This window comes from Leopardus geoffroyi, chromosome C3 (assembly GCF_018350155.1).
Source record: "Leopardus geoffroyi isolate Oge1 chromosome C3, O.geoffroyi_Oge1_pat1.0, whole genome shotgun sequence".
NCBI lineage: Eukaryota > Metazoa > Chordata > Mammalia > Carnivora > Felidae > Leopardus > Leopardus geoffroyi.
The window spans coordinates 71,272,992-71,300,603 of NC_059338.1; the positions used below are offsets into that span (position 1 = coordinate 71,272,992).

At 64.4% G+C, this 27,612-nt stretch overlaps 2 protein-coding genes and 1 long non-coding RNA gene across 22 annotated transcripts in view; 2 read left to right on the plus strand and 1 right to left on the minus strand.

The window, feature by feature from the left end:
• PUF60 (poly(U) binding splicing factor 60) lies at positions 1-12,757 on the plus strand. 14 transcript variants are annotated; one of them, XM_045455529.1, is made up of 12 exons: positions 1-145; positions 4,773-4,874; positions 7,188-7,283; positions 7,401-7,490; positions 8,429-8,479; positions 10,608-10,769; positions 10,858-10,950; positions 11,088-11,301; positions 11,381-11,571; positions 11,712-11,847; positions 12,014-12,249; positions 12,332-12,757. In XM_045455529.1, the coding sequence occupies exons 1-12, from the start codon at positions 122-124 to the stop codon at positions 12,629-12,631; spliced, it is 1,695 nt and encodes a 564-aa protein (XP_045311485.1). In that variant the 5' UTR covers positions 1-121; the 3' UTR covers positions 12,632-12,757. The 14 variants fall into 14 exon arrangements, with proteins under 14 accessions (XP_045311485.1, XP_045311488.1, XP_045311489.1 ...); XM_045455530.1 differs by having other exon boundaries at positions 31-145; positions 4,776-4,874; XM_045455538.1 differs by lacking the exon at positions 1-145 and adding an exon at positions 342-500.
• On the minus strand, positions 5,263-14,397 carry LOC123586438. Of its 3 annotated transcripts, none has more exons than XR_006706789.1 (3): positions 14,246-14,397; positions 6,403-6,500; positions 5,263-5,605 (listed from the first exon to the last, which is right to left on the minus strand). It is a non-coding gene; the product is annotated as an uncharacterized LOC123586438 (long non-coding RNA). The 3 variants fall into 3 exon arrangements; XR_006706788.1 differs by lacking the exon at positions 14,246-14,397 and adding an exon at positions 7,596-7,713; XR_006706790.1 differs by lacking the exon at positions 14,246-14,397 and adding an exon at positions 6,930-7,196.
• Positions 13,644-27,612, plus strand: part of SCRIB (scribble planar cell polarity protein) — a 21,654-nt gene continuing 7,685 nt past the window's right edge. The window contains exons 1-24 of one of the 5 annotated variants that reach the window (XR_006706774.1): positions 13,644-13,903; positions 15,145-15,262; positions 15,371-15,449; positions 15,547-15,636; positions 15,740-15,796; positions 15,895-15,958; positions 16,054-16,128; positions 16,197-16,341; positions 16,676-16,794; positions 17,016-17,215; positions 17,309-17,475; positions 17,558-17,685; positions 17,760-17,885; positions 18,654-18,821; positions 18,943-19,344; positions 20,007-20,051; positions 20,450-20,539; positions 21,034-21,111; positions 21,787-22,110; positions 22,957-23,037; positions 23,122-23,376; positions 23,913-24,023; positions 24,126-24,419; positions 24,509-24,697. Coding sequence is in view for 1 of the 5 variants with exons in the window: in XM_045455494.1 (XP_045311450.1) it covers positions 13,745-13,903; positions 15,145-15,262; positions 15,371-15,449; positions 15,547-15,636; positions 15,740-15,796; positions 15,895-15,958; positions 16,054-16,128; positions 16,197-16,341; positions 16,676-16,794; positions 17,016-17,215; positions 17,309-17,475; positions 17,558-17,685; positions 17,760-17,885; positions 18,654-18,821; positions 18,943-19,344; positions 19,989-20,051; positions 20,450-20,539; positions 21,034-21,111; positions 21,787-22,110; positions 22,957-23,037; positions 23,122-23,376; positions 23,913-24,023; positions 24,126-24,419; positions 24,509-24,697 (3,582 nt within the window). In the remaining 4 variants the exon portion in view is untranslated. Of the gene's footprint in view, positions 13,904-15,144; positions 15,263-15,370; positions 15,450-15,546; positions 15,637-15,739; positions 15,797-15,894; positions 15,959-16,053; positions 16,129-16,196; positions 16,342-16,675; positions 16,795-17,015; positions 17,216-17,308; positions 17,476-17,557; positions 17,686-17,759; positions 17,886-18,653; positions 18,822-18,942; positions 19,345-19,988; positions 20,052-20,449; positions 20,540-21,033; positions 21,112-21,786; positions 22,111-22,956; positions 23,038-23,121; positions 23,377-23,912; positions 24,024-24,125; positions 24,420-24,508; positions 24,698-27,612 lie in introns of all 5 variants that reach the window. The other 4 variants (XM_045455494.1, XR_006706773.1, XR_006706776.1 and 1 more) reach the window with 4 other exon arrangements.

A 27,612-nucleotide genomic window follows, 5' to 3' on the forward strand; every position in this document is an offset into this window, starting at 1 on the left:
AGGGGCCTTTTGTCGCGAGACTTCCCTCCTTCTCCGGGCGCATCCGCTGGCACCCAGATCGCGCGAGACCGCGGAGGGAGCAGGAGCGTGTGGCGCGCGCGGCGGCCGCGACGGACGCAAGATGGCGACGGCGACCATAGCTCTCGTAAGTGAGCCGCCTGTGAGCGCAGGCCGCCGCTCGGTCGGCGGGAGTGGGTCGTCGGCCGGGCCAGGGCGCCGAAGGCCTCTTGGGGACGCAGCGGCAGCTCCCGGGCCCCCGCGGCTCTTGGTTGTGCGAGGCGGAGGCGGGGGCAGGCCCGAGGCGGGGCCGGGCCCGCGGCCGCAGCTTCCGGCTCGCGGGCTACAGCTTCCGGCGGTCGGAGTCTGGGGGCCGTGAGGCGCGCCCAGCGCGGCCCGGTCGGGGGGCGGCCAGCCGGGCCTGCGCGAGCGGCCTCGGGTCGCGCCGCCGAGTCGCAGCCTCAGGGCGGAGCCGGGCGGCCGTCGTACCCTTCTGCCGACGGGTGCGCCTGTGGCCGGGGCTTGACTGCGGGGCTCCTGGCCGTGATGGCGTCTCCTCCTGTCCGTGGGAACGGGCCGCCAGGCGTGCAGGGCCTGTAGGAAGGCATCTTGGCCCGGTGGGAAGGGTGGTGGCCTTGGCTCCTTGCATCCACAGCTGCGACTCTGCTGCTCTCCGCTGATGCTCCGCGGGAAGTGGTTACCGACTAACAGGGACTCCATCCCCGCTTCCTTATCCAGGAAGGAGAGAATGTGCTCTCGCATCCCGTTTCTTGAGCAGTTTCTTTGCCCCAGGCTCTGTCCGAGCACTTGGGGGCACAGTGGGCAACTAGACGTAGTCCCGGCCCTGTTCTGGGGTCTGGTGGACCCTGAGGACCAGTTGCCACCCACGGGGCCCATGTATACTGTGAGCTCGAGGGACTTGTGCTCAGGGTGGTGTAGACATCCAGCGGAAGGAGCCTCTCCCTCCCCTGCTCAGTGCTCACCTACCTTTCAGTCACCTGGAGCGATTAGCATTGATGGAGAACGCTTATATACACCACACTAAATGGTGAAGTCTCCCTTGACCCTTTTTTCTTCCTATTCGGTGTAAATGACTGTTCTCCTGGACCTTGCACAACATCATTCCGTTGCTTTATTTACCTTACACCCTGCCCCTAATCCATACCCACGGTGACATGGTGAGGTCTGTCAGAGAAGGCACCTGTTGCAGGTGGCTGGAGGCTGGACTGATGGGGAAGACACCTGAGGTCAGGGAGTGTACTTAGGTTAGAACTAGATCTTGGCCAGGCCCTCTACTGGGGGCCGACACCCATGAGGGAGGCTGGACCTATGTCACTGGGAGTCACTGGGACAGGAACAGGCTGGGGGGTGGGGGGAGGCCCCAGCTTGTGAGGGGAGCCCAGCGTGTGATTCTCCGACCTTGCTAACTTGACTGTCCTCTTTCTACCGTGTCCCGCTCCTTGTTGAAACCACAGGAGCAAACGACCTGCCTGAGAGGAAGTTAGAAAAGAGACGGAGATAGAGGACTTGGCGACTGTCCCGGACAGTGGTTAGAATTGGACAGCAAAGGAGAGGGAGGCTTGGAGACGAGGACCCAGACTCCTGGGAAAGTGTGGAATGTGGAGGAGGAGAAGCCAGTGAAGAGTGGGTGCCTGGTTTCCCTCAAGCCTCCTGCAGCGGCAGCATGGACACCGAGCGCTGGCCTCGGTGGGTGCCGGAGGCTGGAGCTGGCAGCGCCCTGCACTCACGGACACTGAGGGATGAGTTGGGCTCAGTTGTGCTGTGGCGTGGTGCCAGACAGAGGTGACCTCACAGTAGAGGTGGCCACGGGCAGTGAGTCTGAGTCCCGCAAACCGAGGTTTTCCGTAGGGGCGTTTGTTGCTCATTCGAATTCTCTTAAGAGGTTGACACGTACATACGTTGGTGGGTGTCCGAAAACCGTACAGTCTCAGGCTTACGTCAGATTCCGGGAGTGAGGTCCAGGCTGTGGTCTGACATGTTCCTCTTCTAACCTTTCCAGTGGATGGCTCTCTAGACAGCCTGTGTTCTGACTGTCTTGGTCGGGCATAGTGAGAGCCTGTTCTGTCCCGTGGTCCGTGCAGGCTGAGCAACACAGGTGCTGTCCTGAGATGTGGCTTCAGCTCTTGTGGGACGTGGGGATAGAGTGGCACTGAATTTGGCTGACAGCGATCACTAGGGAAGGACGCAGGAAGATGCGGAAGTGCTGCTTGTCCCTTCCGTGCCTTCCACCTGTTGGCTGCAGAAACAGGCCACAGCCCCTTCTCGTTAGGGGCGTGGTCTTCTGGTGGCATCGTGTGTCTGTGACTTATCACTCCATTCTTCCCTACCTGTGACCACTGGGCTCACTCCTACTTGGAGCCATTCCTCTTGGTTTCCATCTATGTGGCAGGGGCGCCAGACCCTCTCCCTTCCCTGTAGGCACCGGAGCTTTCTTCTCCTTCTGAAGATGGTCCGCGCCTACCTTGTCGGCCTTCCCTGGCTGCCGCAGCGGAGCACCCTCGGTGCCTTTCTTCGCATCCTGCGCTCGCTTGGTGGTTTTTTTCTTGTGCTCATGAACCACAGCAGTCTTCTTATGTAGGTGCCACTTGCCTTGTTTTTGCTGCAAAGTGTCCAGCACAGAGCCCAGCCGTCTGGTAGACCACGTGGCACCGTGTAAAGAGGACTGAACAGACGGAGGGCGTCCTGCAGTGGCTCTGCTCTGGGGATTTGACGCTGGGTGTTGTACCAGTGCTGATAATGGCTAAGACCTAGAGCTGCTTGCTCTGTGCCGGGAGAGCCTTGAGTACTTTACACGGGGTGACTCACTGAACCTGCTTGCCAGTCCCGGGACACAGGCCTGAAGAGGCCGAGTCTTGGACACGTTAAGTAATTGCTTTAACTTCTCTGGCATTTCTGATGGAAGTACTCGTCTTGAGCCTAGGCCGGTGAGCAGTGGCAGTGCTGGAGTTTGGGGCCCAGAATCACAGGGCTGCACTGCCTTCCAGAGGGGACTTCTCACCCTTTGAGGCACTGCTGCCTGATGACAGGGAGCTTTGCGACTGCAAAGCCTCCTGTTTTCATTGCCAGAGGGTGACAGCATGTGGCCATCTGTGATCATAAACAGCAGTTTTCTCCAAGCTTTCTTAGCAGAACCGTGGGCTCTGTGGAACTAGTGCCTTGGTGTCCGAGGAGGTGGTGGCATGTTCCTTGTGGTCTCCCCTGCCGGCCTGACTGTTCCTGAGAAGTCTCTTCTGAGTCGTGTACTACCTTCAGCAACGGCCTGTTTCCTATGTTGGCTATTATATTAGTTTGGGAGAGCAAGAAGTCGTTGATAAATGTGCCCTCGGGTTGGCTCTGTTCACAGGCCTAGGTGCTGGATTGCTTTCGCAGACCTGAAGTCAACTCTTGCTGTGAGCCTCGAGAGGGCAGCCTCGGCTCCAGATGTGCTCCTGGGGGTGCCAGGGTGCTTGAGGCAAGCCAGACATGGATCCTGACCCCAGCTGCCATACGCCCAGTCAGTGGGGCCATGCCACAAGGGTCCCCCATCCTTTGGCTCTCTGTGGGGCATCGTTTCTAAGTAGCAGTGGTGCTGAGCTCAGCAACTGAGTGGTGCAGCTCTGGGCAAGGCGCAGGGCTGGGTTAGCCACAGCTCCTGTGCCCACTGGCCGTGTGTCCAGCACAGACAGGCTTGTGTTGCCGTCTTCTTTGGGGCTAGAGGGCCTGAGACGAGCTCTGACCAAGTCAGCCCAGCCTCTGGCTTTGTGCACAGGGCTCCCAGGGTAAGCGTGGTTGTCCCCTGTGTTCCTAGATGTCTGTGGGTCTTGTGAGCTGGGAGTGGGGAAAGTGTGTTCTGCTCTCAGTTCCCGCTGTGCGGCCTGAGAAGGTGGAGTAGGTCTCCGGGCCCTTCCACCAAGTCCCCCAGCCCCCATCGTTGCTGCCTCCTGCCCGTGGCCTGTCTTTGCTCCTGCTGAGCTGAGTTGAGAGCTGTTCTCTCCTTTGGGCTGTCTCTGCATGGCAGTGGCTCCATGCCCCTCTGGGTGTGGAGTATGGCCAAGCTCTCAGCTGCCCTCCCTGCAGTTAGACAGCCCCGGACAGTTTGACTGCTGGGGGAGGGAGGCTTGTGTGTGCAGACCACGTACCAGAGCCTGTTATTCGGAGAACAGCCCTCCTCAGAGGTGTCTTCAGGAAGGGTTTGGGGTGTGGGCTTGGCCAGAGCCTGTGGAAGGCACTGGGACTGATGCTGAGCCATGGGGCCGGCCCAGACGTGTGTGCAGGCAGCTAGAGAGGTTCCGCTGTCTGCCCTCAGGGGGGGATGTGGGGGATGGCCAGCTGTGCCCCCTTTCATCCCTTGTGGCCTGGCCCAGCCTGCCAGCAGGAAAGGAACTGATCTTTAAGACCTCAGCTGTGTGGCCAGAGGGCAGTTTTAGACCTAGGGAAGGATGCCTTTCCTCGACATGGGGCAGGAGCTCTTATTCTCTGTCCTGTCCTTTCCTGGTGACTCATTGCCAACTCCGGGCTGCCCTAGACTCTGACAGGCCAGCCCCTTTTGCCAGGACCCTGATCAGCTGCAGGTGTCCTGGAGGAATGGGCAGTGTGGGGTGGAGTGGGACGCTGTCGGATGCTCAGGGGCCAAGCCAGAGCTGATCTTGTCCTGTGCCTCTGCTGCCTCTCTTTCTCGTCCATGGACACTTGGCCTTTAGCTAGGGAAGGGGAGAGAGGGCCGGGGTGGGTGGGTCTTATAACTGTCCGTTACAACATCTCTTTCCTGCCTGCAGCAGGTCAATGGCCAGCAAGGAGGGGGGTCCGAGCCGGCGGCGGCGGCGGCAGCGGCGGCGGCGGCAGTGGTGGCAGCGGGAGACAAATGGAAACCTCCACAGGTACTGACCTTAACCGTCCTTGCCCTCAGGCCTGCCCGCCTGCCCGCCTGCCTGCCCGCCCGCCCGCCCGCCTGCCTGCCTGCGTGTCCCTGGGCCTAGAGAGGTGGGGGTGGGGTGGGAGGAGCTCTAGGGACTCTTCTCTACCTTCTGGGTGCAGGCGCCTGTCTTGTCCCCTCACCACCCGGCCTCAGGCCTGGCTCTCCCCTTAGCATCTGCCCTGCTTTTGTGGTGGGTCACAGCCTCGTGTCTTCAGACGTCGGGCAGATAGTGATGATGGTTAGCTGGGGGCTGACCCAGAGCGAGTGCAAGCCCTTCGCCACGGGTGTCCTAGAAGAGGGCAGATGTGCCGTTTCAGAGTGTGATGGGTGTTAAGAGCCAGAAACAGAGATTTTCACTTCAGACCTCGAATTTAGATAAAACAGCGAAGCAGAACATGTGTAAGTCAGAGCACGGGGTCTGCATGGGACTCGGGCCAGACTGCAGACAGAGTGGGTCTGGGCAGATCTCGTCCTGCTCCAGTTTCTTAGTCCTTGGGAGCTTGTCCTATAGGAGGTGGAGCCAGTCCTTGTCCCTGGGCAGTAGGGTTCTTTGTGCTTCTCCATGGCAGCGCCTGCCCCCAGCGGGTTCCAGTGGGGGCTCAACAAAGTGGCCTGGGGACCTGCTGGAGTGGGACCCTCCTGCGGGCCCCCACACACTCAGGGGACGTTTGGCCGTGATATGCAGCTTGGATCCTGGGAAGTTATGGGGGCTGAAGCAGATGGGCAGAGGGGCCAGGGTGTCCATCTAGCCAGCCCTCCCCTGCCCTGATTGATGAGAGAAGGGCCTTTTGTTTACCAAGACAAAGAGGAGATTGAAAAGTTTCTAAGGGGCTGAAAGGGGGTTGGCATTGGTTACCATGGTGACAGCCTGCTCTAGAGTCACAGCCCCTGGCACTCTTGCCTTTGTCTCACTAAGGAGAACCTGGCTTGGGGCCAGCCGGGAGGGTGGAGAGGACAAGCCTCTGGGCCAGACTGGGTCGCCAGAGTAGGGACCTCCAGGCCCCTTCTGCCCTTTGATCCTGTGCTGGAAACCTAATTCTTGGGCTGGTCAGGATGGGGATTCCTGGGGTTTGGGTCAGCTGGCCCCTTCCTGCCTCCTCTGATGTCCTTGCTCATCATGCCTATGCTGGGGGTCTGTCTGTCTCCTCTGCTGTCCCTCCCAAGGCTGTGCTGGGAGCTGCAGAGCATCCCCTCTGGAGGGGGCTGGTGGTGGTCCATCCTTGCGGTTGCTGGGGTAGCCTCAGGCCCTCTGAGCTCCTGGGCAGGCAGGTGTGGTCTGACTCCTGAGACACATACTCTTTGGTCTGATGGCTGTGGTTTTTTTCTTGCTCACAGAACTCTATTCTTTTGCCTGCACACAGCTTAGAAATGTATTTTGGCAGAAAGAATGTAACCTTAATCCTAGCTGCATTCGCTCTGGTCTGCAGCAGGCTGTGCCTGCTCCCCCCGCCCCACACCTCCCCAAAATGTCTCCTGGTCCCCATGCTCACCTGGCTAGGGTGCTGGCAGGTCCACTTTTCTTCTGTGGCTGGTCTGCTCCTGGCTTCTCTTCCCAGGGGACTGGAGTCCTCCTTGGGGCTGTGGTGGCCTGGGAGAACAAGTCCAGGTTTTCAACAGGGTGCAGGGATAGGGGATGGGGCGCTGCCTGAAGGTATGCTGGGAGGGAGGCCCTTTCTCACACTTGCTCCTTGAGTAGTCCCTGGTACTCCACCCAATCAGGAAAGCTGAGTCTGTGACCATGGCTGGATCTGTGGGGCGGTGTGGAGGGCAGAGGTGGGTGACAGGCAGTCTGGGAATGAGGAGTCCCAGCACATCCGGAGAACCATGGCCCCTCTTCCTTATAAGGGATGGCTAAGGCCAGCTTTCTTGCACCGTGTGGGCCTGAGGTTCTGGGGTCAGGCTTGCTCCAAGGGATGGGCCCCTCTTACTACTCGCTGCCTGTCTCGGTATCTCGTGAGGAGGCCATTGTGGCCTGGGCTCCAAAACTGTTCAGAGTTGTCCACGGGCCCCGACGTACCTGCCTTCCTCAGCGTGTGTCCTGCTCAGGAGTCTTGGGAGAGGTCTGACTAGGGACAGGCACAGGGATGGCGGAGGGGCAGACGCATATCTAGGCCAGGCCAGAGACAGCCTGTGACTAGGAGCTGTCTGTCCCTGGGAACGGACTGGGCCCGAGGCCACGTGCAGGTGTAGGGGGAGGCAGGTGGGGTGGGGTTCCTGGGGCCACGTGGGGTGGCCTTGAGCTTATTCTTAATGATTTCCCGCTCCCCACTACCAGGGGACGGACTCCATCAAGATGGAGAACGGGCAGAACACAACCGCGAAGCTGGGACTGCCTCCTCTGACGCCCGAGCAGCAAGAGGCCCTCCAGAAGGTGAGAGTGTACCTGCTGGGGAACCAGGGCACAGCGGGGGCGGGGAGCAGATGGCGGAGGAAAGCGCATCTCCCGCAGGCCGGGCCCCCCAGTGCTCCTCACTGCCTTCTCCCGCAGGCCAAGAAGTACGCCATGGAGCAGAGCATCAAGAGCGTGCTGGTGAAGCAGACCATCGCGCACCAGCAACAGCAGCTCACCAACCTGCAGGTGAGCCGCCCGGGCCCCGCCCTCCGGCCTCGGTGCCGGCTCCGCCTGAGGCCGGCCCCGCCCGCCCGGGCCGGGAGCCTCCGCCCGCCCCTCCCCGCCACCCACCTCCTCTTCCTTCTCTTCCTCCTCCTGTGCCTGTGGCCGTCCCCGCGAGGTGTCGCGGTTCTTTTTCTCAAGGACTCGTTCTTGGGACGCCCAGGCTTCTCCGTGAGGCACGAGTGGCCCAGCCTTACCCATCTGCTGAGTGCCCGTGGCCCCTTCCCGCCCTTCTCTGTAGCCCTGCCCCGCACCCTGAGTTGGCTCCTCCTCTTGGACTTGAAAGCGTTGCTTCAGGTCGCCTCTGCGCCCAGTTGAGGGTGCAGCATGTAGGGGCGTTCCTCCCCACCCCCCATGGCCTCGGATCAGAGGTGTCAGGCCTCGACCCCTGCAGTGAGCCCAGACCACCCGGACTGGGGTCTGGGACGGACAGGACAGGCTGGGAGCACTTCCAACAGGGCCCTGTTCTGGCCCTGTGACTGGAAGCCACAGTGGCTGTGGGGAAGAGGCCAGGGAGAGGCTGACTGGTGCCTGGGCCTCGAGCCCCTTGCCCCCCTGCCCGGCCCTCATATATTCACACTGCCAGGAGATGCCCTGGCTCTTCACCTTGTTCCGTCCGCACCCTCCTCCTCTTCCTTCTCCTCCTTCTCCTCCTCCCCCTCCCCCCCCCCCTCCCTTCCTTCTGCCCCGCCGGCCAGGCTGCGGGGCGGGGCACCTGGGGCTCTGAGGCCCCCCCTGGGCAGGTGCCGGCGGCTGGCCAGTTGGCCGGCAGTTTGGGAAGGCAGGCGGGCCTCCCTGGCAGGGCGGGGACTCCGGGCCTTGCCGCTGTCTGCGTGAGGTGTGACAAGAGCGGGAGACTGCTCGGCTCCAACAGACTGAACTCTGTCTTTACTGTCTTTCAGATGGCAGCAGTGACAATGGGCTTTGGAGATCCTCTCTCACCTTTGCAATCGGTCAATAGAAATGCTCACTTCTTCCGGGGCTCATGTCCTTAGTCAGGGCTAGAGGGGGGCAGTGCAGCCCGCGTGCTGGGGACCTTGCTCCCCTAGCCGGCCCTGCCCGCCAGCTCGGGACGAGCGCAGCAGAGCGCCAGGCGTGGCGGGGCCAGTGGTGTGGGCGGGCACCCACCCGGGACCGCCCCTGGGGAGGCCTCCATCTGCTCTGAGGTCCCGCCTTAAAACTAACCGGCCAGGTAACTGCGGAGGGCAGCAGGCCAGGAGGGCAGCTGCCCACGCCAGGCCCACCTTCACCCATGTCGCCTGCACGCACGAGGCGCAGCGCCTGGGCCTTCAGCTCTGCCGGTCTCCAGGCTGCCCGGGCTCCTGGGTTGGGGTCAGGCCCCCGAGGAGAGACGAGTCCTAACTTCCGGCCCCATCAGACCCTGGAGGGAGGACGGATGGATGGGGCGGGGGGCTGGGGGGTCCCAAGCAAGCAGGAGAGGGAAGGGCAAGAATTTGGTCCTCTGGGCCTGGCTGTCAGCAAGGGGTAGAGGCCATGCAGCCAGGGAGCAGGCAGGGGCTGAGCCCAGAGTGGGCCAGGGAGGAGGCAGAGGCGGTGGCTGTGGCCTTGGCTGCCGTGGGCGGAGGAGTCTGGGAAAGAGACACTGCTCCATCCCCTGGGGGTCATCCCTGGGTGTGCTGCTCTCACAGGGGAGATGTGGCCCTGTCTGAGGGCCAGACAGACCCGACGTCCTCACTGAGGAGTGTCTGTCTATGGGGAGACGTCAGGGAGGAGGGCTCTTGGCCCACCTGCTGTTGGGAAGCCCACCCTGGAGAGGAGACGTGCTGTTATCTTGGGGGGTTTTGACCTGAGGGGTAGATGGTGTATGTGTGGGGTGTCTGGTGCGAGAGGGGACGTAGTTCCACCTTTGCTGGTCCTTGGTCTCTGTAGGGGCCTGAGGCCGACTTGTCAGGAGCCCAGTTTGAGGAGGGCAGTCCCATTTGGGGGGAAATTCCTAGTTGGGGGAACACACGGATCTGATTTTTAGGCTCCTCTTTGAGGGAGGGGGAGGTCTGGTCTACATAAGAGGCCGGTTGGTGTCTAAAGAGGGAAACTAGCCTCTGGTTATGGGGAGCCTTTTGAGGGTAAGGGGAGCCCGTGTTTATGGAGGGACTAGAGCCAGGATCCCATCTTCTTTGCCTGCCCTGGGCCTCTGATGTCTTCCCTGGGGCCCAGCTCCTCCTGGCCGCCCACTGCATATGGCTCTGGGAACCCCCCTGCCTGGCACGTCACGTGTGAGGTGGCGGGGGTGGGAACCCCGTCCCTGAGGGGCATGGGGAGGTCCCTGGGCCCAAGCTTGCCCCGGCGCAGAGGCAGCGTCTGCCCAAGCAGAGTCCTGGGCCCGCTGGGCCTGTTCCCTCCCTGCTCCAAGGAGCCCTGGGGCTTCTCTTTTTGGCAGCTCTGCCACCTTCTGACATTCCTGGGGGCGGGGCCTTGGGGCTGCAGGGGTGAGCTCCAGCCAGCCCTTTTTTGTCAGGTGTTCAACACACTGGGGGGCTTGCCAAATGCTAAGCCCCCACCTGAGTTGGCCCTGCATGAGCAGCTGCCCTTTGTCTCTGCAGGGAGCCCCCATCTGGGCTCCTGACCTCCTCCCCTGGGCTCTCTTCTGGGCAGTAGCTGCCCTGTCTTCTGCCCCCTCTCTTGCCTCCACACCAGTGGGTCCCTGAAGCTTGGATGGCTTCCCCTTCCCTCTTCTGCTAGAGCACTTGACCAGGACCCTGGGAGGATCTTCTAGCCCAGCTTGGGGTACCTGGCCCCCAGACTGGAAGGTGGGCAGGGTGGGAGGGCGTGCAGCCCTGCCTCCCAGCCGCTTGTCAGCTTTGCTGCCAGTCTGCCCAGGACCTGGATGGGCCGGGGTGCGTCCGTGTCCTGCCTTTGGGCCTGGCCTTCCTTCCTGGGGGGTAGGGTCCTGTTGACCCCTGCTCCCCTGACTGCAGGAGCTGAGCCTGCACCTTGTTGCCGTGTGGGGAGCCCTCCCCACAGCGGAACTGGGTAGGTGGGCCAGGAGGGGAGTGGGCTGCCCAGCCTCTTGCAACCCCCTCACAAGCCAGTGGCTCTCTCTCCCCTTGTGTCCTGCTCCAGATGGCAGCTCAGCGGCAGCGGGCGCTGGCCATCATGTGTCGGGTCTACGTGGGTTCCATCTACTATGAGCTTGGGGAGGACACCATTCGCCAGGCTTTTGCTCCCTTCGGACCCATCAAGAGCATTGACATGTCCTGGGACTCCGTCACCATGAAGCACAAGGTGAGATTTAGTCTGCCCCTCCCCACCCCGCCCCACCCCCCACCCTGGGCCCTGTTGGCCTAACGACAGACAACATTCACGTGTCCAGGGCTTTGCCTTTGTGGAGTACGAGGTCCCAGAAGCTGCGCAGCTCGCCTTGGAGCAGATGAACTCAGTGATGCTAGGAGGCAGGAACATCAAGGTAGGGGCCAAGGAGGTGGGCCTCGGGGCCGGGACGTCTGGTGTGCTCTAGTTTCAGTCCCCTGGGAGACGCAGAGCAGCCCGAAGTGGCCAGGCCTGGGCTGACTGGGGACTCTTTGTCCCCTGCCTCTCTCCCAGGTGGGCAGACCCAGCAATATAGGGCAGGCCCAGCCTATCATAGACCAGCTGGCTGAGGAGGCGCGAGCTTTCAACCGCATCTACGTGGCTTCTGTGCACCAGGATCTTTCCGACGATGACATCAAGAGCGTATTTGAGGCCTTTGGCAAGATCAAATCTTGCACGCTGGCCCGGGACCCCACAACTGGCAAGCACAAGGGTTATGGGTTCATTGGTGAGTTTGAGGAGACTGAGGTGAGGGTGGGGCCCACCTGGCACTGGGGCTAACCCTCACTGCTGCCTCTGCCCTGCAGAGTATGAGAAGGCCCAGTCATCCCAGGATGCCGTGTCTTCCATGAACCTGTTTGATCTGGGTGGCCAGTACTTGCGGGTGGGCAAGGCTGTCACACCCCCCATGCCCCTGCTTACACCTGCCACACCCGGAGGCCTCCCACCTGCTGCTGCCGTGGCCGCAGCTGCAGCCACAGCCAAGATCACAGCTCAGGTGAGGGCTGGTGCAGTTGTGTGGTTCATTTGTGGGTGACAGCTCCTCTCTCCCTCATCCTTTGGGGATTGGCTCTTTGGGTGGTCTTGAGTGGAGGTAGCCAGATCGGGGACTGAGTGTGGTGGCTTTCTGAGTTGCAGGAAGCCGTGGCTGGAGCAGCGGTGCTGGGTACCCTGGCCACTCCTGGACTGGTGTCCCCTGCACTGACTCTGGCCCAGCCTCTGGGGGCTTTGCCCCAGGCTGTCATGGCTGCCCAGGCGCCAGGAGTCATCACAGGTGAGCCTGGGTGGGTCAGGGCCTCCCCTCTTCTCCTGCCCCTCTGCGCATAGCCCTCTGTGGCCAGGACAGGCCATGGTTCAGACCTGGGTAGGTGGTGCTACACTCCTTCCTGGGAAGGGCAGAGACGGGGGAGTGACCAGTGGACCTGGTGGATTTGCTGCAGGTGTGACCCCAGCCCGGCCTCCCATTCCGGTCACCATCCCCTCTGTGGGAGTGGTGAACCCCATCCTGGCCAGCCCCCCAACGCTGGGTCTCCTGGAGCCCAAGAAGGAGAAGGAGGAGGAGGAGCTCTTTCCTGAGTCGGAGCGGCCAGAGATGCTCAGCGAGCAGGAGCACATGAGCATCTCCGGTAGTAGCGCCCGCCACATGGTGATGCAGAAGCTGCTCCGAAAGCAGGAGGTGGGTATCTGGGGCCACTGGGGTGGGTGGGGCAGGGTGACCCAGCCAGCCATAGCTCTCAGCTGTCCCCTCCCCTGCACAGTCCACGGTGATGGTTCTGCGTAACATGGTGGACCCCAAGGACATCGACGATGACCTGGAGGGGGAGGTGACCGAGGAGTGTGGCAAGTTTGGTGCTGTGAACCGTGTCATCATATACCAGGAGAAGCAGGGCGAGGAGGAGGACGCAGAGATCATCGTCAAGATTTTTGTGGAGTTTTCCATAGCCTCCGAGACTCACAAGGCCATCCAGGCCCTCAATGGGCGCTGGTTTGCTGGCCGCAAGGTGGTGGCTGAAGTGTATGACCAGGAGCGTTTTGATAACAGTGACCTTTCTGCGTGACCTTGGCCCTTTTCCCTGGACTTGCACTTGCTCCTTGTTTCCTCTGGGTTTTATAGAGTGATTTGTTGGTGTCTCAGGCCTAGCCACCCAGCGTGGGGATAAAGGTGCAGATGCTGTTGGCCCCGACAGTCCCTGTGTAACAGTGGTCCTGTGCTTATTGTCTCCCGAAGTCAGCCTGGGGGAAGGGATGGGCAGAGGGGGCCTTGAATTCAGGCCTGCTGGAAAACAGGGGAGGAAGGCATTTGCAGTGCTCATCAAGGCCTGCTTGGTGACATCCTGCCCTGAGCAGCCCCCGTACAGAGTGGGGCTCTCCTGCTCCGCGGTCCTGGCATCGCCTGTGCAGGTTTAGTGCCGGAAGGCTGGCATGGAGCACCTCACGCCCCGGGACGAAGTCGGCCCGGAAGTGGAGCGCCGGCTCCGCTGGTCGCCTTGCCCCGAGAGAGCCCAGGTCCCGGTGGGAGGGGCGGCTGGCTGAGCAAGTGGTCGCGGGAAGGGCCATCCCAGGGAAGGGCCCGGGCGGAACCTCCGGAAGCCTTTGGCCAGCGTCGCGGAGCTCGGTCCTTGTGCGGACTTCAAGTCCCATCGTGCTTCGCGCCCGGGCACCGGAGCTGAGCTTCCCGACAGGCTGTGCGCGGGACCGCTACGGGTTCTCGGAGGCGCCGACACCGCGGGGCCTTGTGGGGGTTGCAGTTCCCGGCGGCGATGGGCGGCGAGGGCGGGCCTCGGCTTCCCGGCGGGCTGCGCGGCGGCCGGCGGTTGTCGGCGGGGCAGTCCGGCGGGCAGCGGCGGCCGTTCCGGCTGCGGCACAGCGGCGGGCGAGCGGGCTGGGCGGGATGCGGGGCCGCCGCCGCCGTCTCCTGAGAGTCTGAGCGCCGGCCGGGCCGCGCGCCCCCCCCCACCCCCTCCCCTCTCGGGCCGCCTCGGGCCGAGCGTTCCGAGCGCGGCCCGGGCCCAGCGCCGCCGCCGCCGCCGCCGCCGCCGCCGCCGCCGCCCCGCCCCTCCCCCGCCCGGCCGGCCGGCCCGGCGCTCATGCGGACCGGGCCCCGCCCCCCGGCCGAGCCCGCCGCCCGAGCCCGCGCCTGAGCCCGCGCCGCGCGCCCGCCAGCCCGCACCATGCTCAAGTGCATCCCGCTGTGGCGCTGCAACCGGCACGTGGAGTCGGTGGACAAGCGGCACTGCTCGTTGCAGGCCGTACCCGAGGAGATCTACCGCTACAGCCGCAGCCTGGAGGAGCTGCTCCTCGACGCCAACCAGCTGCGCGAGCTGCCCAAGGTGAGCGGCCGCCCGCACCTACCTGCCGCCCGGCCCGGCCCTGGGCACCGGTGGGCACCGGTCGGCACCGGTCGGCGGGATCGGCCCCGCGGCGGCTCCCGCTCGCCCAGGGCTGGTCAGCAGGCGCTGGCCCCGGGCGGGGCACCGCAGCCTCCAGCTGGCCCTGCTGGTTCTTACTGGCCAACCCCACCCTCCTCACCCACCTCGGGTGCTGGCGCCAGGTGGCAGTGCTCCTCGGGTGCCTGCCTGGGGGTGACAGGGATAGCCACAGTCTAGGAGCGAACGGAGCGCAAGCACGGGGGCGGTGGATGGGATGGAGCCCGTCGAGGTGGGTAGGCGAACCTGGTCTGGCAGGTGAAGACTACTTTTTCACACTGCTGGGGAGGCGAGGAGCCCGGCGTTCTCCGACTGCTCTCCTCCTGGGGGCTGAGGCGGGGTAGGGGAGCTGTCCTCAAGGTCCTTGTCCCTGATAGGTCTGCCGCCTGTCTACCTCTCCTTGCAGTTGTGCGTCCCGGTCAGCTTGCTTTCCTTCTAAGGCTGCTCTGGAGAAGAGGTTACTAAAGGAAGCAGGTCATAAAAGGATTTCCTTTTTGGAGACCGGCTGCTAAGCGCCCCAGTGCTTGGGGCTGTGTGCCACAAAGGGTGTGGTGACCCTGTTCTGGGCTTGGATGGGAGGGCTCTGTCCCTCACCACCTCCAGGAGTCTTCGGCCCCCCTGTACACGAAACCACTGTACTTGGGTACTTTGCTGATTTTGTCACTTTTCTTCGTGACTGCCCAGTCCTTGCCGCAGATCTGGGCCGGGTCGGTTGGGTGCAGCAGCAGAGCCAGCAGGGGCCCTGGAGGACTCGCCACTGGACGGGGGGAAGAGGGCTTTCAGGTTGCATGTGGAGTCCTTAAGGCAGCACACAGGGTGAGGAATGGAGAATCACCCAGTTAGACGTGAGAGTACTCACCAGCCAAGATTTAGAACGCTTTGGAAAGACAGCGGCAGGGAACGTGTCTGAGTTGACGAGAAGGGACCAGGTACCAAAAGGAACTTAGAAGCTTAGAGAGACGGGAGTGTGCGTTTTTCTCTCCTTTTCCTGCTGCGGACTGGGGTGATGTGGCAGGACCCTGGGTTTCTGTGGGGCCTGCAGCAGGCAGGGGCCCATGGGATCTGTGAGCTGTGAATTCGTGTCTGCTCTTGGAGGGGCCCTCTGCTAGAGTCCAGGCACCCCTGACCCCACTCCCCGCCCACAGCCCTTCTTTCGTCTGCTGAACTTGCGGAAGCTGGGCCTGAGTGACAACGAGATCCAGCGGTTGCCGCCCGAGGTGGCCAACTTTATGCAGCTGGTGGAGCTGGACGTGTCCCGGAACGGTGCGGGGCCCAGGGCAGGTCTGGGGTGGAGCCTAGGGGAGGCAAGGAGGACTCGGAGTCCTTAGAGACCATGGGTGTCTCTCCATGGCGATCCCTCTCCTACTACAGACATTCCGGAGATCCCCGAGAGCATCAAGTTCTGCAAGGCCCTGGAGATTGCAGACTTCAGCGGGAACCCTTTGTCTAGGTGGGTGATGGCCATGGCAGGGGTGGGGGGCAGTAGCGGGTGCGGGAGGTTACGCAGCTCTGTTCTGGACACCTGAGGTCCCCTTCCTCTGGCGCAGGCTCCCGGAAGGCTTCACTCAGCTGCGCAGCCTGGCTCACCTGGCCCTGAATGACGTGTCCCTGCAGGCGCTGCCCGGGGACGTGGGCAAGTGAGTGCCCTCCAGGGCAGGGGAACTCGGCTCAGCCCTGCCTCTCCACTTGTCCCCACCATCTCTCTGTTTCCGTCACTCCCCACCTTGATCTCTCTTTCAGCCTCGCCAACCTGGTGACCCTGGAGCTCCGGGAGAACCTGCTCAAGTCTTTGCCTGCGTGAGTGGGCTCGGGTCCTCATCCGGTGCCTGCCTGGGCCGAGGCCCTCGGGGCTTTAGGCCACGCAGTTGAGGCGACACCTGCTGTTTGTTCCGCAGGTCCCTGTCCTTCCTGGTCAAGCTGGAACAGCTGGATCTGGGAGGCAATGAGCTGGAAGTGCTGGTGCGGAGAGGGCGGGGCTGTCTCGGGCGAGGCAGGGCCAGGGACCTCAGGTTCTCGCTCTGACCCTGTCGTCCTGTCCCCATCTGTTTTCGCAGCCCGATACCCTGGGGGCTCTGCCCAATCTTCGAGAGCTGTGGCTGGACCGGAACCAGTTGTCCACACTGCCCCCGGTGAGTGAGGGTGCGGCACCCCCTGGCCCGTGCTCAGCTGCTCCCTGACCCCCTGTGCCCACCTCCAGGAGCTCGGGAACCTGCGGCGCCTGGTGTGCCTGGACGTGTCGGAGAACCGGCTGGAGGAGCTGCCCTCTGAGCTCGGCGGGCTGCTGCTGCTCACGGACTTGCTGCTCTCCCAGAACCTGCTGCAGCGGCTCCCTGATGGCATCGGTCAGCACCGGCCGGGGCACTGGGGGGGGCGTGACTGGCGGGGAACCCCAGCCTGGAGGAGGGCCCTTTCGGGGAGGGCTCTGACTCTACTTACCTGGACTCCGAGAGACGCCCCCGGGAAGGGGAATTAAACTGGGGTGGGGATGGGCCCGGTGAGTGGGTGAGGGAGCCTGGCAGTTCAGCTCCGGGGCAGGGAGCTCAAAGGGCTGCAAGGGCAGGTGGGTTGGGTGATGGGGGCTGGGTCTGCAGCAGGGCAGGGCTCTGAGCCGGGCCCCGCACGGGCAGCCGGGCCCTTGCCCCACACAGCGGTGTCATCGTGTCTCCCCGATACCAGGTCAGCTGAAACAGCTGTCCATCCTGAAGGTGGACCAGAACCGTCTGTGCGAGGTGACGGAGGCCATCGGTGACTGCGAGAACCTCTCAGAACTGATCCTCACGGAGAACCTGCTGACGGTAGGCTCCGGCCCGGTGGGACCGGGGACACTGAGGCAGGGAGAGAGGAGCACCGTGTGGCAGGCCCCGGGTGTCTGCTTGGATGGGAGGCTATGGCTGGAAGCGGTTCCCTGCGGGGGACAGGGAGCGGTGCCAGACCGAACCCCGCAGAAAGGTCCTCTTCTCCTTCCGGACCGGGGCGGTTTCCCACCAACCTGTGACTCTCCCTCGGCCCCGACCAGGCTCTGCCCCGCTCTCTGGGGAAGCTGACCAAGCTGACCAATCTCAACGCGGACCGCAACCGTCTGGAGGTGCTGCCGCCCGAGATCGGAGGCTGTGTGGCTCTCAGTGTCCTTTCCTTGAGGGACAACCGTCTGGCCGCCCTGCCGCCCGAGCTCGCCCACACGGCTGAGCTGCACGTGCTGGACGTGGCTGGAAACCGGTGAGTGCTCGCCCTGCCCGGCCCCTGCTGAGCCAGCCGAGCCTGCCGGCCCCCGCTGAACCTCCCGTGCCACCCGCCCCCCCCGGCCCCCAGGCTGCGGAGTCTGCCGTTTGCGCTCACCCACCTCAACCTCAAGGCCCTATGGCTGGCTGAGAACCAGGCACAGCCTATGCTCCGGTTCCAGACGGAGGACGACGCCCAGACCGGCGAAAAGGTTCTCACCTGCTACCTGCTGCCGCAGCAGCCCCCACCCAGCCTCGGTAGGTGACCGGCCACAGGGCCACGGGGTGGCTGTGTCTGAGGGGCAGGGCCGGGCATCCCCTTGACGACCGCGTCCTTCAGAGGAGCCGGGGCAGCGGAGCCCTTTGGAGAGCTGGAGCGACGCCCCGCTCGGTCGCGTCAGCGTCATCCAGTTTCTGGAGGTCCCTGCTTGTGGCGACGATGCCGAGGAAGCTGCTGCTGAGAAGCGGGTATGGTGGGGGCGCCCCGGGGGGGAGGGGGCGCATCCTCCCCGCCCCCCCCCTCACCCCCCTGCACACTGCAGGGCCTGCAACGTCGGGCCACGCCTCACCCCAGCGAGCTGAAGGTGATGAAGAGGGGTGTCGAGGAACGTCGGGGCGAAGCCTTGGCCTGCAGGCCCGAGTCTGGGCCACCCTCGCCTTTGGAGGAGGTGCTTATGGGAACCTGCCTGGCACAGAAGGGACCCTGGCCCCGGGTGTCTTGTTCATCATGGGTGTAGGGCTTTGGGTGCCTAGGGGTGGGCGCGGGGGCTGGGAGGAGATGAGCCCAAGGGGCAGGGGTCCAGGGCCAAGTCCGCCACACTCTCCAGTGGAGCAGGGCCCTGTCACACAAGGGCCGCTGGCGCGAGTACAGGGGGACCTGTGGTGTAGACGCGCCGGGTAGGAACCAGAGGCGGTGTAGGGGCGGAGAGTGAGGCAAGCGGGTCAGACCTGCCTCGGGTCCTCACACAGCCGGAAGGGGCACGACCGGCTTTGGCATGGCACGCGGGGACCTGAGTCAGGTGGGCCCGGTGGTGCTCGTTTGGAGGTTCCTGGCGTTGGGGTCGGGGAAAGCTTGGGGACGCTTCGGGTGCAGCAGGGTATCTGAAGCCTGGAGGGATGTGGAGCTGGGCCACCCGCTCTGTGAAGCTGCCGTGGCTCGTGTACGGAACCGTGCTCACGTCTGGGCGCCTGGCAGTTGTTGGTCTGGTGGTCTTCTGGAACCTGCCTGGTCCCTATCTTGTGTCTTGTGGGAAGACCCCCGAGGGGCTGCGCCACGGATCTGTGGCTTTGCACACCGTCTGTTCATCTTGATGGAGGCGTGGCTTCCCTGGGGGCTGGGACGGCTCCGTCTACCCGGCAGGGGGTGAGCCCACCGGGGGCTCTGCAGTCGGGGCAGCAGAACGCCCAGGCCGACCAGCTGCCTGACCCTGCCGCAGGAGAAGAGGCTGAGCACCGAGTCTGGCCTGAGCAAGGACTCACAGCCGTCTGCTAGCACGGCCTCCCAGGGTGACCCCGAGGGGCCGCTGACCGAGACGCAGGGGCCGAGCCAGCAGGAAGCCGGCCCGGGCACCCCAGAGGAGCCTGCGGAGGAGACTTACGAGGAGGTGAGGCCGGGCCTCTGCCCCGCGGAGGGCTGCAGCGGCGTGCTGCCCAGCGTCCGGGAGCCGCGTCCGGGCAGGGGGCCGTGCAGACCACGCCGCCGTTCTCACGCCCGGCTTCACGCAGCCCACAGTGCGCTTCGCAGAGGACACGCTGCTGCTGCCCCCAAGGGAAGACGGCGAGAGTGAGGAGGGGCAGCCGGAGGCGCCCTGGCCCCTGCCCGGTGGGAGACAACGCCTTATCCGCAAGGACACGCCTCACTATAAGAAGCACTTCAAGATTTCCAAGCTTCCCCAGCCCGAGGCCGTTGTGGCTCTGCTGCAGGGAGCACAGCCGGACAGGGAGGGCCCGGCAGGGCCTGGGGGCTGGCACAGCGGCCTCCACACAGCCTGGGCTCCTCGGGACGAAGAGGAAGGTGAGAAGGAAGAGGAGGAAGAGGAGGCGGAGGAGGAGGCTCCTCCGGACGAAGAGGAGGCTGAGAAGGAGGCGGCGGAGGAGGCGGCCCTGGTCTCCGCACCCTCCATCAAGGTGGGTCTCAGCTCACATACCCTGTCGACCCAGGCTCTGCTGGCCCCTGCAGGGTCTACACTGCTCCTCAGCGGGCCTCCATCCACACTGGTATCTCGGGGCACTCACGGCAGCTCTTGGCTCCTCCCCAAGGGCTGCTGACCGCGAGATCTTCCTGGGCTGGGTTCGGACTTGGGTCCCGAGGCCCTGCCGGCCCCACTGTGGACCCACGCCCCAGTCCTCTCCCTGGCCCTCAGGGGGCTCTCGTGGGCCCGCACAAGGTCCTGCCTGCTCCCTGGGAACACGTCAGCGCCACAGCACTTCTGTGCATCTGACGTCGAGGTTGTGTGTGGAGAGCGGGTGCGATGCCGTGGCAGCTGAGGGGCGTAGGTGGCCGTACTCTGGGACAGCCAGACACGGGCTCAGCCTGCCCTGGGGGCCCCCGACCCGCTGATCCCGCCCCATTTGTTGTTTTGGCGGTGGCAGTGGTAGCCCTGCGTCTGGAGCGGAGGGGACCGCGTGCCCCGGGAGACGGGCCGGTGCTCGGGCTGCGGGAGCTTGGTGTGGTCTTTCCTCTCTTTTCTGTTCTCTGCGGCGCCGGGTAAGGCGGTGGCAGGGCAGGGTCGGGGCTCACCTGCATGCCTTCGCTGGTCCCGTCCTAACAGGGGGTGTCGTTTGACCAGGCCAATAACCTGCTGATAGAGCCCGCACGCATTGAGGAGGAAGAGGTCTGTACCTGCTCTGTGCTCTGCTCTGTGCTCTGTGTCCCGGGCTGCTGGCCTTGCTTCCTGGGCTGTGAGCTCTCACGCCTCTTGCCCCCCTCCCCCGCCCCCCTGCCCCCACACGCCTGGGCAGATCCTGCCCACCTCCCCGGTGCCGGGGCCAGCCGGCTCTCTGACCCAGACGGACAGAGATGGGTGCGGGCCTGGGGCAGGCAGCCGGTGTCAGCAGGGGTGCTGGGGCGTCCCCTGCCTTCCCAGCTGTGGGGACCCTGGAGCTTTGAGGCAGTATCTACGGGTGGGGGCAGGGCCTTGGGCACGGTCCAGGCTGTGCTCTGCTCTGTCAGTGCCCGTCGCCGTGCAGGCCCCCAGGCGGCCCTCGGACAGCCAGCCTGTTCTGTTTCCAGCTCACGCTCACCATCGTGCGGCAGACGGGGGGACTGGGTATCAGCATCGCTGGTGGCAGGGGTTCTACGCCCTACAAAGGGGATGACGAGGTGAGGACCTAGGGCCCACGAGGCCCCCTCTCCCTGCATCCCCGCCTTTTTTCTGCGAGGTTTTTCGTGGTTTTGAAAGCTGTTCCACCGCACTCTCCAACCTCACGGCGTGCTTTCTTCTGGTGCCTGCTCACCCTCAGGGACCCCTGGCCCCGGGTGCCCGGCCCTGATGGCTGACTGGGGACAGAGCCGGGCAGTGCCGGGTGCCCACGCTCTCCTCAGCATCCCGCTTTCCCTCCGTGGGTCACCCCTGTTGGGTCTGGGATTGAAAACCGTCTCAAGAGATTGACCTGGGCCTTCTAGCTCCCTGACTCACAGGACTTCCGGCGGCGAGCCCAGCACCCATGACTGCCCTGCGCCCTCGGGCATCTTTGCGAGCCTGGTGCAGGGTTTCCAGGCATTGCCCAGCTGCTCCCCCGACAGGACGGGACAGCATGGGACCCCCTCCGCGGCCTCCGTCCTGTCTCTCCGCTCAGCCTCTGCTTCTTCTCCAGGGTATATTCATCTCTCGAGTGTCAGAGGAGGGCCCTGCAGCCCGGGCGGGAGTCCGGGTGGGTGACAAGCTCCTCGAGGTGGGTCAGGGCCCCCCCTCCCCCCCTCCCCCCCTCCCCCCCCTCCCCCCCTCCCCCCCCCTCCCCCAGGCTGCACACAGCCCTTGCTGTCAGGGAGGGAATCCGGGTGGTGCAGGGCACTGGCCGTGCTGGGGGTGGAGGCTGGTCGGGGAGGTGGTCACACCTCTGGCAGGCTGGGTCGCTGGCTTGGTTTCCTGCTCCCGAGCCTGGGCAGGGGCATCCGGGAGCTCTTGGGGGACACACCGGGGCAAGGTCTGAGGGCAACGTGCCCTTTCTGCAGGGCCCAGAAGGGGCCGGGAACGGAGGCTATGGGCCAGGCTGGTGTTCGCCCAGGCAGGGCTGAGACCACGCTGCAGCTCTGTGGAGGAGTGTGTGCCGTGGCCAGTACGGCAGGGAGAGCGGAGGAGAGGGAGCCCGACCAGGCTGGGGTCAGGGAGGAGGGATGGCATCAGACACCCGGCGACCCCAGGCGTCTTCAGTCGGGCCGCTGGGCTGAGGGACGGGCGCGGGCCAGTAGGAAGGACACCCTCGTGTCCATCAGCCGACCCGCAGCCTCACCCCGGGTTTGTGCGAGTCGCGGGGCTGGCTCTTTTTCCGTCTCCCGTCTGTGGAGGGAGCGTGCGCAGGGTCTCCCCGCGGCCGTGGTCCTGGCCTGACCGGTGTCCCGCCCCGCAGGTGAACGGCGTGGCCTTGCACGGTGCCGAGCACCACCAGGCCGTGGAGGCGCTGCGGGGGGCCGGCAGCACCGTGCAGATGCGGCTGTGGCGGGAGCGCATGGTGGAACCGGAGAACGCGGTCACCGTCACGCCCCTGCGGCCGGAGGACGACTACAGCCCTCGGGAATGGCGGGGAGCTGCCCTGCGCCTGCCCCTGCTCCAGCCGGACCCCGTCGGGCCCCTCCGCCAGCGCCACGTGGCCTGCCTTGTGCGCAGCGAGAAGGGGCTGGGCTTCAGCATCGCCGGCGGGAAAGGCTCCACGCCTTACCGGGCCGGGGATGGGGTGAGGCGGGTGAGGGGGTGAGGCGGGGGCCAGGGATGGAGTGAGGCGGGCGATGGAGTGAGGCGGGGGCCGGGGATGGGGTGAGGTGGGCGATGGAGTGAGGCGGGGGCCGGGGATGGGGTGAGGTGGCGGCCGGGGATGGGGTGAGGCGGGCGATGGGGTGAGGCAGGGGCCGGGGATGGGGTGAGGCGGGGGCCGGGGATGGGGTGAGGTGGGCGATGGAGTGAGGCGGGGGCCGGGGATGGGGTGAGGTGGCGGCCGGGGATGGGGTGAGGCGGGCGATGGGGTGAGGCAGGGGCCGGGGATGGGGTGAGGCGGGGGCCGGGGATGGGGTGAGGTGGGCGATGGAGTGAGGCGGGGGCCGGGGATGGGGTGAGGTGGCGGCCGGGGATGGGGTGAGGCGGGCGATGGGGTGAGGCAGGGGCCGGGGATGGGGTGAGGCGGGGGCCGGGGATGGGGTGAGGTGGGCGATGGGGTGAGGCGGGGGCCGGGGATGGGGTGAGGTGGGGACCGGGGATGGGGTGAGGTGGGGACCGGGGATGGGGTGAGGCGGGGACCGGGGATGGGGTGAGGCGGGCGATGGGGTGAGGCGGGGGCCGGGGATGGGGTGAGGCGGGGACCGGGGATGGGGTGAGGTGGGCGATGGGGTGAGGCGGGGGCCGGGGATGGGGTGAGGCGGGGACCGAGGATGGGGTGAGGTGGGGGCCGGGGATGGGGTGAAGTGGGCGATGGAGTGAGGCGAGGGCCGGGGATGGGGTGAGGCGGGGGCCGGGGATGGGGTGAGGCGGGGCCTGGGTTCGGGGCCGGGGTCGTGCGCGTGCCACTCAGCTCTCCTTTCCCCTGCAGGGCATCTTCATTTCCCGCATCGCAGAGGGGGGCGCTGCCCACCGGGCGGGTACTCTGCAGGTCGGCGACCGAGTCCTCTCGGTGAGTGGGCGTCGTGGGGCCAGCTGACCGCCACATCTGCTCCACCCGCCTTCCAGGGCTCCCTGACGGGCCTCGCTCTTGCAGATCAATGGGGTGGACATGACCGAAGCCAGGCACGACCACGCCGTCTCTCTGCTGACCGCCGCTTCCCCCACCATCGCCCTGCTGCTGGAGCGTGGGGCCGGAGGGCCCCTTCCCCCCAGCCCTCCGCCACCCCCCCCCACACCTCCCAGTGTGGCCAGCACCGCCGTGGCCGCTGCCACCCCTGGGGAGTCTGGGCCGCTGCGGCTGGCCCCCAGCCTACCGGCTGCCACCTTGGAGGGGCCATACCCAGTGGAGGTGAGACCGTGGCCCTCTCCCTGCCTGTCCCTTGCTCCCCTCCACGTCCAGAGGGTTCACACCCGGTGGGAGGAGCGCCCCGCCCTCTCCGTTCTGGTGCCAGGCCACTGGGCATTCGTTTCTTTTTTTTATTTTTTATTTAAAAACAAATTTTTTTTGGTGCTTATTCTTGAGAGGGACAGAGTGTGAGCAGGGGAGGGGCAGAGAGAGGGAGACATAGAATCCGAAACAGGCTCCAGGCTCTGAGCTGTCTAACTCGGTGCTCGAACTCAAAAACCGTGAGATCGTGAGCTGACAGAAGTGGAAAGCTCGACTGACTGCGCCACCCAGGCGCCCCTGGGCCTTCGTTTCTTGGCCACCTCCCCACGTGGTCTTTTTGTCAGTCCTGACGTGGCGGGGCCACCGCCCGGCGTCCCTAACAACCTGTCTGCATGCAGCCACCCTGGGCCCGTACACCCTCTGGGTTGGAGAAGCATCCCTTTGCTGCTCCAACAGGCTCATTCCAACCAGCTCCTCACGCCCTTGGGTATCCCCAGGAGATCTGCCTGCCGAGAGCCGGGGGCCCACTGGGGCTCAGCATCGTCGGGGGCTCTGATCACTCCAGCCACCCATTTGGTATCCAGGAGCCTGGCGTATTCATCTCCAAGGTAGAGTGGGCCCCGCGTGTGTCTCTGCTAGGAGGGCCCGGCCCAGGCAGGGGGCAGCAAGGCCTGCAGCCCACCGGACCTCACCCCTACCCCCACTGACAGGTGCTCCCACGGGGCCTGGCTGCACGCAGCGGCCTCCGGGTTGGGGACCGCATCCTGGCAGTGAACGGGCAGGACATTCGGGAGGCCACGCACCAGGAGGCGGTCAGTGCCCTGCTTCGGCCCTGCCTGGAGCTGGTCTTGCTTGTGAGGAGGGACCCGCCACCCCCGGGCATGCGGGAACTCTGTATCCAGAAAGCTCCCGGCGAGAAGCTGGGCATCAGCATCCGAGGGGGCGCCAAGGGCCATGCGGGGAACCCCTGTGACCCCACAGACGAGGGCATCTTCATTTCCAAGGTGAGGGCCCCTCCTCGGCTGGCCCCGCCCCACTGGGTTCCTCGGGAAGAGGAACCATCGTAGACCTCGAGGTCCGGGTCTCCCTGCAGGTGAGCCCCACGGGAGCAGCGGGGCGTGACGGCCGGCTGCGGGTGGGGCTGCGGCTGCTGGAGGTGAACCAGCAGAGCTTGCTGGGCCTGACACATGGCGAGGCCGTGCGGCTGCTGCGCGGCGTGGGCGACACCCTCACCGTGCTCGTCTGTGACGGCTTCGACACCGACGCTGCCGCCCCTGCCGAGGTCAGTGCCCGCCCCCATCGGCGCCCTGCCACAAGGATGGGGTCCTGTTTGCAGCACAGCCTAGACGTGTGAGGAGTGACCCTGTGTGGGCTGGGAAGGCTGGTCTTTCCATCTCTAGGCCTGGGGAAGCCCTCGGCCACTGTGAGTCCACGTGGGAGGGGGCCGCGGTCCCGGGTGGGGCAGGGCGTGTGAACTGACGGCACGACTGGGCCCTAGAAGAAGCCAGGTGCCTTCGGGTGGGCGGCATCTGCAGGGCAGGGCCACGAGCCGCGACAGCATGGCTTTGAGCCACGCACGCAGCGAAGTCGGGGCCCCTCGGGACTCTGCCTGCAGACACGCGTGGGGACCCCTCAGGGGACCTTGCTTCCCAGGACCTACCTCAGAGCGGAAGCCACGTGGGGCATGTGCGGGGCCCTCGGTCTGAACGAGTCTGGCCTCTGAGCCCGGCTTCCCCTCTGCTCTGGAGGGTCCCCTGTCTCACCCTCTCCCACCTTCTCCACTGCTGTCCCCGGGGCCCCCGGGCAAAAGGTGACGTGGCTGTGCCTGCGCCCCAAACAGGCCTCTGAGGACCCTTTGCCACAGTGGCTGCCTACCCTGCCTGGGGATGGGGCAGCCCCCTCAGACCGGCCGTCTGCAGTGCATCCTGGGGACAGTGGCTCCCTGCCACCCTGTCCCTGCACTGCCAACGGGGGCTCATCCCTGGTTCTGTGTATCATCTGCTGCGTGGAAGGGAGGCCGTGCTCACGCTCTGCACTCCAGGCCAGGCCGGATGCCCTGCGCCCGCACCTCCCTTTGCCTTCACGGGAACCCTGGTGGTGGCTTCTGGGAGGGGTTTCTCTTAGGACTTGAGGTCTAGACCGGGTGGTCCCAGAGAAGGCTTTACCTTTTGTGCGTTTCCCATGTGCGTTTAGAAAAGTTTACAAGTTTGCTGACTTGAAAGCCTTTTAGTTGAAGAGAAAAGAACAGCTACGTGGTGAGGGGCTCAAACCCCTGAGGGAGTGGGGCTGGCGTGTCCCCGAGTTACGGGGGTGCCCACACTTGGCTTTGCAGTCCAGGCACGTGGTTCTGCTGGTAGCCCTTTCACGTGGCTGTGCCTAGTGGTCCCTCCACAGGTCGCCACGTCTGCACCTTCCTCCAGCACGCTGGCCAGCAGGCTCGGGAGCCCGTCTCTGTGCTTTGGGGGCGTTTGTGCGGGAAGGAGGCCTGGGGGCACTCGGACCGTCCTTCTGTCCTCGCAGACCGACCTGTGCTCTTCGTGTTTTGAGCGTCAGCTTTTTGTTATGTGGGACGCGATTGTTTTTATCGCTTTTGCTTTTTAAGAGTGATTTCTTTGAGGTTTTAGAAACCTAAGTTCTTTGTTAATTAAGTTTTCTGATCTTTCCTTTGTGTCTTTGGATTTTGGGTTTTGCTTAGGAAAATCTTCCTTGCTTCAAAGAATTGTCAGAATGTCGCTGTGTGTTTCTTGCTTGTACTAATGTAACTTTTTAAAGACAGAGCTCTGCAGTCCCCCTGGATTGTTTTCCGAGTGGGCGATGCGTCATCTCAGGAGTGGGGGACTCGCTCCCCACGGGTCTGAGGACCTGGGGCCATCTTTGTGAGAGTTCAGTGTGTCCAGAGCTGCTGCACGTGGTCCTAAATACGGTCACTTTCTGGTGCACTTGGATCCCTGATTGGTCACGTCACCTTTTGCTTCTACTTCAGAAAAGCTTCAGTCTATTTCTCTGTGTTTTCTGTTCCAAACAAACCTGTCAAGTTCTGTAACAAAAGTCGATTAGGACTCGAGAATTAGCTTTGATCTCGGGAGTTCTTCTACCGCGAGAATGTGTTTTTTTCCAAGCCCACATGTGGACCGCTCTGCTTTTGCTAACTGTCTTCGCGTGGAGGTCCTGCGTCCTGAGCGGCGTATGCGGGTGTCGCTTTCCTGGTCAGGCCCCTCTGGTCCGCTCTGGTGGCCTTGCCCCCGTGCCAGCAGTGAGAAGTGGACTGCACACACTTCTGTGTGCCCCAGGGCACGGGGCAGGGCCCTCAGAATGCTCTCCTCACTGCCCCCCCCCCCCCCCCCGTGTCGTACCCCAGGCTCGTGTGAGAGCCTGTCTGAGCCCCGTAGGGTCCGGGCTTGCCGAGTGTCCCCTGAACCCTTTCGGGTCCTGAAAACCAGTCTCAGCGCCAGCTGGTGCACTGGCCGCCTTCCTCCCGAGCGCCCCTGGCAGCTCGTTAGAGGCGGGGCTCATGAGAACTTGCTGGAGCCGGCTCCACCGGCGAGGCCAGTGCTCCCTCTGTTCCAGCGCAACCCGGGGCACAGCCCTTCCTTACTGCGGAGCCTTGGGCAGGTGCTGGCTTCCCGGCCTCAGTGTCTTCGCCTGTGTAGTGTAGCGTCCGCTTCCAGGGAGGATCGGGCGGCGGGAACGGCACGGCACACACCCACCGTCCCGTCCACACGGACGGCCACCTGGCTCCTTCATCCCACCCTCTGCGCCCATGGCCCTTCCCCTGTGCGGTCGCGTCCCTTCCTAACGGAGCAGCTGTTATCTTGCCCTCCGGCTCACATTTGCCAGCGTGTCTCTTACTGGCTTTCCCAGGGGCCAGCGTTCGGGCTTCGGCCACGGGTACCTTTCCTTTCCGGCGCTCCCTTAGTCTCTGCCGTGAGGGAGGGCTCCCCCCGCATGCCTCCATGTGCCTCTAGGAAGAGAGCCCCTCCCGGCCGCGGGGCCCGAGACCAGGCGCTGCCCGGGACAGGCAAGACCGCACGCCGGGTCCCTCCCGTTGTCCTGACGGGGTTTTAAATAACAAGCTGGGGCTTGGAAAGCTTCAAGGGTAGCAACCGAACCCTTTTTTGTTTTTGTTTTTAGCGTTACTGTGAATTCACAGGTCTGTGTGTTCTTGATGTCTTTGAACCCATTGTGTTTTGCACTCAC